We start from the raw sequence: 12,090 nt of genomic DNA on the forward strand, positions 1-12,090 counted from the left end.
GCTAGTAGGTATTAGGAACTGCTAAGTGTTAAACACTATGCTATGCACTGGGGACATAGCAGCAAATGAGACAAAGTCTTTCAAGGAGTTTGGGTTCTAGTTGGTGAGGCAAGAGTTACAACGGTATTTAATTGCAAACATGAATGATACTCAAAAGAGCACACAGCAGAAACTACCTGCTTTGGGGGCAATGATGGTCACACAAACGGCTTCTCTGTGAAAGGGGCTGAAGGATGAATAGAAATTAGCCAGGGAAGAGCAGGGAGTTCTGGGAGAAGGAAAAGCAGGTGCGAAGACCTTGAAGCAGGAAGAAGTTAGGTACTCAATAAATATTTGTTGCAAGAATGAATGAAAGAACAGTGAAGGGCAGTGTGGGTGGAAGTGATGTAAATGTCAGAGAACAGTATGAGACAAGGGGCCAGATCATGCAGGGCCTTCTGCACCCATCTAGCCTACAAGTCATAATGGCTATTGGTTATTTGGGTATATCATCGGCTTTCTTTTATGGTGATGTCAGTATACTAAACAGTGTAGAAAAAAAGATCTGTGAGTAGGAAAAATGAGTTAGAGAAACATAAATCATGTTCTAAAATTGTGCTTAAGGGGCGCCTGGGTGGCGCAGTTGGTTAAGCGTCCGACTTCAGCCAGGTCACGATCTCGCGGTCCGTGAGTTCGAGCCCCGCGTCAGGCTCTGGGCTGATGGCTCAGAGCCTGGAGCCTGTTTCCGATTCTGTGTCTCCCTCTCTCTCTGCCCCTCCCCCGTTCATGCTCTGTCTCTCTCTGTCCCAAAAAAATAAATAAAACGTTGAAAAAAAATTAAAAATAAAATAAAATAAAATAAAATTGTGCTTAAAAACTTACAGCCAGAAAAATAATGAAAATCCAGAAATGTAAAGATTCCTTTGAGACCTAAAAAGTTTCATTTGTGCATGTTCATAGGCACCAGGTTTACTGCTTAAGCCTTTTTCAATGGCAGGTATAGAGGAGTATTTCCTTACTTCTCTCACAGCATCTATTAGAGAAAAAGAAAAAAAAAACATTATTTAGTTTTTAATAACATAAAATTGTTATTAAAATGGAAAGCAGTTTTGGGGTGCCTGGGTGGCTCATTTGGTTAAGCATCTGACCTGTGATTTCGGCTCAGGTCATGATCGCAGGACTATATGGTCTAGCCCCATGCTGGGCTCCAAGCTGAGCGTGGAGCTTGCTTAAGATTCTATCTCTCCCTCTCTCTCTGCCCATGCTCCCTTCTCTCTCTTTCTAAAATAAAATTAAAAAAAAAAAAAAAAGAAGGAAACAAGTTTGAAAATAACTGAACTTTTAAATAATGGACTTTTTGGACAGGTTCTCTTTTTGTCTTTTCCTCTACAACACCTGGGAGGACACATGCTCAAAAGAGATGTTCTGTAAATGGATGCTAGTGGCAAACTTTGTAACAGGTTTTTTTGTTTTTGTTTTTACTATTCAGCTGGGACTTATTATCATTGTACTGTCTCTCATCTCCAGCTACACTGCAAACTGTTATCCTTCACTCTTTCTATCCCTAATAGGCTGAATAAAATTCAACCTGTTGACGATAGTATATAGGTCATCTTCCACTGCAATCAATGGCAAGAGACTATCCTATTTTTCATTCTGTATTAGCATTTTATTATATCTATTATTTCTTTAATATCATCAAATCATTATAGTAATTATTAAAGTAATATTAGGTCACTTAAATTAATATTATTAAAGTAACATTGATATTATTAATATATTATTACTCATCAAGGTACCTGGGTGTCTCAGGCGGTTAAATGTCTGACTTTGGCTCAGGTCATGACCTCACAGGTTGAGAGTTCGAGCGCCGCATCAGGCTCTCCACTGTCAGCATGGAGCCCACTTGGGATCCTCTGTCTCCCTCTTTCTCTGCCCCTCCCCTGCACTCTCTCTCTCAGATAAACTTAAAAAAAATATATTATAACTTGTTAATACTAGTAATATTAATATGACTTCACTGAGATTTTAGAAATATTTGGCTATACTGACATTATATATATGGGTATATATATGTATATATATATATACCCATATATATATGGGTATATATATGTATATATATGTATATATATATATGTATATATATACCCATATATATATGTATATATACATATATATACCCATATATACATATATATACCCGTATATATACTTTTGTTTTAGTTTATTTTCAATTATAGAGTTTGCCTTTCTCTAGCTTCATAAAATTTAAAGTTTTTTCCTTCAAATTCTGGAACAGTTTAAGCAGCGTTAATAACATCTGCTCTTTCAAAGTGGTAGAATTTCTTACAAAATTATCTGGTTTTATTCTTCTCTGAAGGAGGTAGCTTTTTTATAACTTTCTATAATTCTTCTATGGAAAATTGGTCTGCTTAAATTTTCTGTATCTCCTAGCATTCATCTGACAAGTTATATTTCTCTACAAAATTACCCACTTCATGTAGGCTTTCAGATTTATTTGCATAGAGGTGTACAAAATAGTCTCTTAAATTATCCTTAAGAAATTTTCTTAGACAGGGTGCCTGGGTGGCTAGGTCAGTTAAGCATCTGACTCTTGATTTTGGCTTAGATCATTATCTCATGGTTTGTGAGACTGAGCCCTATGTCAGGTTCTGTGCTGGGCATGGAACCTGTTTGGGATTCTCTCTCTCCCTCTCTCTTTGCTCCTTCCCCATGTGTGTTCCCTCTCTCAAAATAAATAAACTTAAAACAATTTTTTTCTTGGTCTTAATGGCTATTTCCCCTTTTCATTCCTCAGACTGTCGCAATAATATACAAAGAGCATACCAACCACCACTACAAAATAACTAAAAAACCCGCCAAACAAATAGTATTTTATTAAATAAAAAATAGTTTTATTAAAAAACATTTTTTTAATGTTTATTCATTTTTGTAAGTGAAAGCGAGAGAGACAGAGTGTGAGCAGGGGAGGGGCAGAGAGAGAGGGAGATACAGTCTCTGAAGCAGGCTCCAGGCTTTGAGCTGTCAGCACAGAGCCGGATGTGGGGCTCGAACTCATGAACTGTGAGATCATGACCTGAGCCTAAGTCGGACGCTTAACCGACTGAGCCACCCAGGCACCCCCTTTGGCTTTTTTTTAAAGTTTATTTATTTATTTTAAAAAAGAAAGAGCAAGCAGCAGAGGGGAAGAGAACGAGCAAGATAGGGAGAATCCTAAGCAGGCTCTGCCCTGCCAGTGTGGAGCCCAGCGTGGGTCTTGAACCCACAAACCATGAGGTCATGACCTGAGCTGAAATCAAGAATCAGACGCTCAACCGATTGAGCCGCCCAGGCGCCTCAAAGCTTCTTTGGCTTTTAAGTGAAAATAATATTTCTGGATCTATTATGCAGAAATGCTGAAAATTAATAATATCAAAGAAGTTTATAAATACAAATGGTCCTACAAACCCACCTGTAGAATAAAATCACCTGTAGAAAAGGAGACTGTGTGTGAAAAATGAAGTAAGGGCAACGATAGGGGCAGGGTGTAATATGTAGTCAATTTTCTATAAACCACGTGGAGATAGCCTTGTTTGGATCACTTGTGGAAACTTTCAAAACCTGGGATGCATTTCTGCTGACACTAAACATATTCCAGGGTTTCCTGCTTCCTTTCTGCCTATTCCCACCCCTTAAAACACACATAAACACATTCAGTTAATACAGGCTCTAGGAACATGAAACCTGGTAATGATTACCTTATTAGAGAAACAACCAACAGGAAAAGTGAGATAAAATTGAAAGTAAAGTAATAAATTATACTTGAGCAATCTACTGGTTTTGCATTATACTTTTGTCATTCTAGTGGCTAAGAACACTGGACTATGTACTTAACATACGCTAATACATTTAAACCTTTAAACACCTCAGTGAAGCAGGTGTGATTACCCTATCCTGAGATGGAAACACTGAGGTTTAAAGGGTAAGTCCTGATCTACCTGCCTTTACCATCTATGGTCAAAGCTCCTGCATTGACCATCCTTGATGTCCCTACTCTCTGAGAATTAATTACCCATCCTACCCATGGATGTAGGGTCTAGTCAGTGGTCATGGTTCTGTGCTTTGTGACTCCTACCCTTATTCCTTATAACTGAAATTCAGACTCAGAAGTGGCTAATTAATCCTTGCATATGGCTGGAGTGATGACATTTGGCAGCTATGTGGTGCCCACTTTCTGCCTTGGGAAGAGAGCATCAGAGTCCATGGAGATAAGGAAGAATGAAGTAGACCCACAGAATAATGCAGGGCATGAAAGAGACACTTGAGTTCCTAGGTCTAATCCCTCCCTGGAATTTGGCTTCCTTCCTTCCCTGAGCTGCTCTAAAACAACCCTGCATTTTATTCTAAGTTCCCCTTTCTTGCTCAAGTGAGGTCTGCTCATTTCTGATATATGTAACCAAAAGAACCTTAGAGTACCATTCTCCTTCCTTATATGGATATGTGGCAGCTTTTAGTAGAAATTCTTGTGATAACTTTACAGTTAAAAGATCACGATACCAGAGCCAGTAGGAGCTGCAGAAATAGTTGCCTTTTCTCTCTCTGTTCTACAAATGGATAAATGAGACTCAGAGAGATGACGTGCCAAAAGGCAAACAGTTAGCTGGTGGCAGAGTTGGGACCTGTTTTCCTTACTTTCCTTTGCTTGTTTTTTGTTGTTGTTGTTTTTTTTTATTAATTTTTTTAATGTTTATTTTTGAGAAATAGAGAGGCACAGAGAGGGAGACAGAGGATCTGAAGCAGGCTCTGTGCTGAGAGCCGAGAGGTTGATGCAGGGCTTGAACTCAGGAACTGTGAGATCATGACCTGAGCTGAAATCAGACACTAAGCCGACTGAGCCACCCACGCGGCCCTGTCCTTTACTTGTTTAATGTTACTTCTTACGTGGCTGGAGATTTTCTTTTCTTTTCTTTTTTTTTTTAACGTTTATTTATATTTGAGAGACAGAGACAGAGCACGAGTGGGGAAGGGGCAGAGAGAGAGAGACAAAGAATCCGAAGCAGGCTCCAGGCTCCAAGCTGTCAGCACAGAGCCCGACGCAGGGCTTGAACTCACAGACTATGAGATCATGACCTGAGCTGAAGTTGGACGCTCAACCAACTGAGCCACCCAGGAGCCCCTGACTGGAGATTTTCTTGATAACAATAGCATACCATGGAACAAATGCTGACATTTTGAAATAATGCATGAACCCATTCACATCCTGATACAGTCATCTACTCATACCTTCTCACACCAGCTGTTCCTCATTTTATAAGAAGGAATTCATTTCAGAGGTTGGTGGTATGGAACATGGGAAACATTTCTTCATAAAACAGTGACATATATGGCAGTTAACCCAGGATGGCCCCTGTACAACCCACTATGTATCAATAGCAACATTAACTTAGTTAATTAAAAACCCAGTGAATTCATTAACTAAAAAAACCCTTAGAGTTAAGCTTAGTCAAAAGAGGAATTCAATACTTACCTAGAAATAGAACAATCAATAGGACTATAATAGTAAGGAAAGCCTTGTTCCAGAAAGTTGCAATTTTACCCCAGACATTAAATGAAAAAATTTTCTGCCATCTGTAAAGTAATACAATTACATTAGGTATAAAAAAAAATCAAAAGATTCTGAAATGTTTTGCAAATATTCAATTAACATTTTGGTAACTGTATAGTGAGTGAAAACAATTACAGAAATTTAATTTTTCATGTCATACCAGAGATTTACCAATTCTCTCATATGACATAAGTGTCTCGTGAAACAACTCAAGTTTAATGATAATCTGACATTATCTTCTGTCTGGTGGCTTAAATCTTCTGAAGCGAAAATAGCTAGCTTTTAAAGTAAAGATACATGATCAAAACCTTAAAAAGGAATTCTTATAGTAATATGCTATATTGCTGATAGAAGTTATCACTTTGTATCTTTTCGCTAATCAGGATAATAACTCAGAAATAACAAAGGCCTATTGGTCTAATAATCAGCAGAATTTCAGGAGGAAGGGGTCCAACTCTGCATTATTTATTTTTACATAATATACTTTAACATCTACTCCAAGTAAAAGAATTCTCTATTTTTACAAGGGAATTAAAAATGTCATTGAGATGTTACATACATAAAGTGCAAAGAAGTTGAAATAGATTAATAGATTAATGAAGTTTTACATATGTATATACTCATGATTACCACTCAGATCAAGATGTGAACACGGGAAACAAAATGGTGGGAAAAAAGTCTAGATGGACTGAATGGCACAAAGACACAGAGGTAAGAAAATATGGATTATAAATGACAAAGATGAAACCAATCTACCACACAATTGGGAAGGTAACAAACTTTGTACAGGGCATTTTATTTTATTTATTTTATTTTTTAAAGTTTATTCATTTTGAGAGGCAGGGAGGGAGCTCGAGCAGGGGAGGGGCAGAGAAAGAGAGGGAAAGAGAGAGAGAATCCCTAACAGATTCCATACTGTCAGCACAGAGCCTGACATGGGGCTCAAACTCCTGAAACCAAGAGTCAGATGCTTAGCTGACTGAGCCCCCCAGGTGTCCCTGTACAAGGGCATTTTAATTTTTTTTTTTTCAACGTTTATTTATTTTTGGGACAGAGAGAGACAGAGCATGAACGGGGGAGGGGCAGAGAGAAAGGGAGACACAGAATCAGAAGCAGGCTCCAGGCTCTGAGCCATCAGCCCAGAGCCCGACGCGGGGCTCGAACTCACGGACCACGAGATCGTGACCTGGCTGAAGTCGGACGCTTAACCGACTGCGCCACCCAGGCGCCCCTACAAGGGCATTTTAAATGAATAACAGATGAATGAAGTCCAAAGGAGACATATGAAAGTAATAAGCACCTAAATAAGGTTCAAACACTAACAACCTAAAAAAAAGTTTTACTTCAAGATTATGACAAATTATTGGCTAATAACTTTCGAGAACAACCCTAAGTAGTAACTCGAAGTTGCAAGGAGAGGGAGACTGACATAGGTGAAGGAGGTCCTTCTGTCTCTATGCTTCCAATGCCAGAGACGCTATTCAAATTTTTCATTACAAAAAATTTTATATTTTTAGAAAAAGAACCTAAGTGGCAATACCTTCATCTAAGACCCACTGTAAATTCACATTTTAGGGGCCAGTATAGAAAGGAACACAAAAGAGAACTCCTACAGGGAGCAACTAGCAGTTTCTACTGAGACTCACTTCAAGGAAAACTGATAATAGCTATTATATTTTGAGTCCTTACTATACTATGGTTCTAAGCACTTGTATGTATTTTAGCTCATTTTATCACCACAACCACTATATGAGGTGGATACCAGTATTACCTCTATTTGACAGATGGAGAAACTGGCCAGAGATGGTAAATAATTTGCATAGGGTCATACAGTAACATGCAGAGCTGAAATATACACTCAGGCAGTCTGACTTCTAAGCATTTGTTTTTAACCAGTGGGTTCAGTGAGAAAATGATAGCCTAGATTAAATAAAATTGAATCCTTCTCTTTGACAACTATGGTGATACATGCATAAAAGATGTGGATACACACAGTAAGGACTGTGTGTATATTGTAAATGAGTTGTGTACACATATATTTTCTTATGTATATTTGTACATGAGTATATAATCTGTGTACTTACATACACATCTATCCAAGAGCTACTTGAAAAAGACAGGAAAAAAATTATATTTGGCAGGAAGAAAAATATCCATATTCTATGGATTTTTTTTTTACATTTATTTATTTTCGAGAGACAGAGCACAAGTGGTGGGGAGGTGGGGAGGGTGCAGAGAGAGAATGAGACACAGAATCCAAAGCAGGCTTCAGGCTCTGAGCTGTCAGCACAGAGCCCGACTCGCGGCTGGAACTCACAAACCCTGAGATCATGACCTGAACTGAAGTCGGACTCTTAACTGACTGAGCCACCCAGGCGCCCCACTATGGATCATTTTCATGGAAAAAACATTAATGGACAAAAAAAATACATATTTTTGGAAATGCTTAAGCCTTATTTATAAATAACATCTTTCTTTCTTTTGAATACAGGACTCTCTTGTTGGACCTACCACCAAAAAGCTAACAGGGTGTCATAGAGATTTCAAACCAACAGGATAAGCAGTAGAGTAGAACAAGCACTAGGCTGAAAGCCAGATTCTTGTCTAGAGTCAGCCACAGATCAGCTAGATGACCTTAGACTACTTTCCCTATATAGGAATATTTGGGTTGGATAAAATGATCTCTAATGCTCCTTCCTACAGCGTGATTCAATTTTTTTTCTTTAGTAAGGAAGAAAAAAGTGATGGTATAGCTCATAGGCAAGAACAGGAGTAGAAATCTAGGTAGGTAAGAGGCAAGTTAAGAGTTGTAAAGACCACCTGGACCCTGAGCCAAAGTAAAAACTTACGTAAGTCTCTTCCAGTCATGGGTTCTCACTAAACTTCTCTCTAGGATCTCATTTATGAAAGATTTTCTTTTATGCCAGGAGCATGAACAAAGGTGTTGCAACATTTTTATTACAAGTGTATTTCACCATCTATACTAATCAACTTTCTGGATCTAAAACTGAACTCATATGGTAGCTACACTTGTGAGCACAGCATAGTCATAGAGAAGTCAAATCACTACTCTGTACACCTGAAACTAATGTAACATCGTGTGTCAACTTTCCAACCTCCCCCCCTCCCCCCAATAAATAGGAGGATGACTGCAGGGGAAAAGTCAGCCAATGCTTCAACTGAAATACTTCTACTCTACTTACAGACCTTTCAAAGTTCCTTACTAACGAATTAAGGCTAATGTATGTATGGTTATGGTACGTTCCATATTCAGCACTTTAAATATATATTCTGTGTACGGAAAAAAGCAGTAAAACATTAATGAAACTATTTTGGGGTTGCATAAGGCGAAAACGAAGAATCATTTACTGGCATAAGTCTCTACATTGTTGTTCGTTCCACTGCCCGAATGAAACATTTCTGCACCCATTTGGTGCTGTAAACATTTATCCACTTCCCTTTTTTGAGTTCACTGTTCCAAGTCAGGTTAAGTCTGATGACAGGTATTAAAAGCACAACCACTGCTATATTATATCTGTAACCAAGAGAGTCAAGAGGACTGGGCCCTTTTCCTTTTAGAAGCAAGGGGAGACAAAGTTAATTCGTTTGTACACATAATAATATTTGTATAACGTGATATTTTAACATCATTAGATATTACCTAAAATTTGTGAGTTTAAAGAGCACCTTGAATATAATCAGCGTTCAAAACTTTTTAATCCTTAGGAAACTTTTCTCATATCACTCGTAACAGTCTCAAGTAGCTAATCATATGCTTATTGTACTTATTGTAACTTATCGCAACAATTTGCAGGTTTCCTACCTCTGAGGAGGAATAAAAGGAAGACAGAAGATTAAAATAAGTCCTATTTCAGCATAAAGAAAGGTTGCAACTGCCACCCACTGGAGTGTCATTTTTTTCCTCTTCACACCTAAATAGAGAAACACTTATTTTACTTTACTGCCTTTTAGAGAAAAACTTGATTAAAGCCCTGGGGCGTAATGTTTTCGTCCAGGGGGTCAGACGGGGCCGGTCCCTCCTCTAACCCGTGGCACCTGGCCTTAACCCCCCAGTGGGAGGGGCAGGGCAGGGGTCAAGGGTGGGCCCAGAGGTCCGCGTCTCCACTTCCCCTGCGAGCTGTGCGGAACCGGCCTGCACGGCACAGAGGACGTGCTGGCCCGCCACCCTCGCAGAGACAGAAGCCTAACGCCACCCTCCACTAATGCCCGCGCCTAGGCGCCCTCCTTCTCCGCGAACGCGCCGCGGGCACGGCCTGCCCTCGTGGTCCAACCGCGGAGGGAGCTGCGCGACCCCGCGCGGCCTGGCGCTCCTCCCCGCCGCGGGGACCGCGGCCCCCCGGGAGCCCGTCCGGCCTTACCCCGCCTGCGGCCCGCCTGGCTCCCCGCGCTGCTCCGCGCCACCGACGCGCGGGACGTCAGACGCCGCGGCGGGGCGGAGGTTGGGGGGGAGGGGAGCGGGGCCGGGGAGAGCGCCCCACCCCCTCCTCGTCTGCCCCCGCCCCCGCTCGGCCGGCTCCGGAGCCCAGCCCCCCAGCCCCGAACCTGGGGGCCCGCACCCCCCGGCGTCGCCGGCGGCGCGAGGACGACGATTAGCAATAATTGTTTTGTAATTGATGGTGGAGTTGGAGGGTGACTCACACTTTTCGGGCGCATGCTTGGGGTTCCCGAGTCAACTTCTTGGGAGCCGACCTTAAATTTCTAATAAAGTGTGGTTTGGTTGGGAGGGGTTGCGGTTAAGGTTAATCGACGTTTTCTGAAAGGGCTTCGTGGGGTCCACGAAGGAATGGCTCCGGGGCGGCAGGGTTTGATGGAGTGATGCAATTCAGTGAACGTGTTTGAAAGGCATTCCTTTCCTGTTCTGTCTCTTTTGGGGTAGAAACAGTTTTATTGTCCGGAATTAAGCTCTAGTTAAATGGGAGGGCCAGGATTGGGTGGTTGTGCAGTATTTTTTTATGAGAACGTGGAAGAAAATGCAGCTTCGAAACATATTTTCCTGCTCTTGTCCATAGGCTGGGAAGAGACTCTAGGGAGATATTTGGGACTGGATAGTGTGTGGGTGCATTCCTTCAGTTACTATTTTCCAGGTTTCCAAATTCCGTGAATAACAGTTATTAACCGTTTTCATTATTGACATCAGGAATTGACAGTAGTATCCTTCCGGACAGAATTATTTTGGGACTATTAAATGATGTAAATAGATAATTACATAATATAAAAATACACTTTTTAAAATTTTTAAATGTTTATTTATTTTGAGGGAGGGCTGCACACACTAGTGGAGGAGGGGCAAAGAGAGAATCCCAAGCAGGCTCCACACTGCCCACACCTTGGTGGGGAGGGGAGGAGAGTTGAGAGTCCTTGGAAGCCAACGACTGGGCCACCGAGGCGCCCCTAAAAATACATTTAAGTGGGTGCTTTTTCTTATCACAAATATACCTGATCACACGGAAAAGAAAAAGACTGAACAGTAAATTAACTATAGGGAAGGGTTTTGTTTTGTTTTTTTACATCAATCGCGTTTAGAACTCGATGCTCTTCCACACTGGTTCCTTTGAAAGCCTGTGCACCTTATTCTATGCTCCTGTGCTCACACCACTAGTATAACTAACTTTAATTTGTAAACATAAAAATTATTAACTTAGACTATAGCTCCCTATTTCCTTATATACTACTTACATCAAATAAAAAAGGCAATTATCTTAAAAAAGATGTTAACTGAAAAAAGGAAAGCATAGAATGTGCCCCCCAAAATATGGCAACACAGTGCTTATTTTAAAATGGATTCATTTAATATTCTCAAAGTCTTGAACTAAGCAGTCTTAGATAGACACAGTTACCAAATTTTCATGTTTTTGTATAGACCAATATCTGAATTATGGAACTATTTTATTTTAACCTGAGATACTTAATTCTTACAGTAGCACATTCACCAATAACAAAATTCTATTAGTAACACTACCACACAATGGAACTTAAAAATTAAAACTATTACAGGGGTGCCTGGGTGGCTCAATTGGTTAATCCTAAGACGTCGGCTCAGGTCATGATCTCCCAGTTAGTGGGTTCCAGCCGGGTATGGGCTCTGTGCTGACAGAGCCTGGAACCTACTTTGGATTCTGTGTCTCCCTCTCTCTGCCCCCCCAGCCCCCAATAAATAAACATTAAAAAATTTTAAATTATTACAAAAAAAAATAAAAATTATTATCATCTGCTGGGGGTATAAAAATAACATCATAAAGAAATAAGTACCCCCCCAAACTGTATGAAAATTAGGTTTTTAAACTAAAAATTAAATTCTTGGGGCATCTGGTTGGCTCAGTTGGTTAAGAGTTGACTCTTGATTTCAGCTCAGGTCTTGGTGTCAGGGTTGGTGAGACTGAGTCCCGTGTGGGGCTCTGTGCTGAGAGCAAGGAGCCTGCTTTGGATTTTCTCCCTCCCTCTCTCTGTCCTCCCCCATGGGTGTGCACACACATGCTCTCAAA

The 12,090-nt window shown here is 40.5% G+C and overlaps 1 protein-coding gene across 2 annotated transcripts in view; it reads right to left on the reverse strand.

Moving 5' to 3' along the window:
- Nucleotides 1-10,629, reverse strand: part of LOC122487748 (B-cell receptor-associated protein 29) — a 56,425-nt gene extending 45,796 nt beyond the window's left edge. The window contains exons 1-4 of one of the 2 annotated variants that reach the window (XM_043588606.1): nt 10,247-10,629; nt 9,411-9,519; nt 5,510-5,610; nt 862-1,012 (exon numbers count right to left, since the gene is read on the reverse strand). In XM_043588606.1, coding sequence (XP_043444541.1) covers nt 862-1,012; nt 5,510-5,610; nt 9,411-9,502 — 344 coding nt within the window. In that variant the 5' untranslated portion in view covers nt 9,503-9,519; nt 10,247-10,629. Of the gene's footprint in view, nt 1-861; nt 1,013-5,509; nt 5,611-9,410; nt 9,520-9,966; nt 10,128-10,246 lie in introns of those variants that run through there. The other variant, XM_043588605.1, reaches the window with a different exon arrangement.
- Between the last annotated feature and the right edge of the window lie 1,461 nt (nt 10,630-12,090).

Source organism: Prionailurus bengalensis, chromosome A2 (assembly GCF_016509475.1).
Source record: "Prionailurus bengalensis isolate Pbe53 chromosome A2, Fcat_Pben_1.1_paternal_pri, whole genome shotgun sequence".
NCBI classification, from domain to species: Eukaryota; Metazoa; Chordata; class Mammalia; order Carnivora; family Felidae; genus Prionailurus; species Prionailurus bengalensis.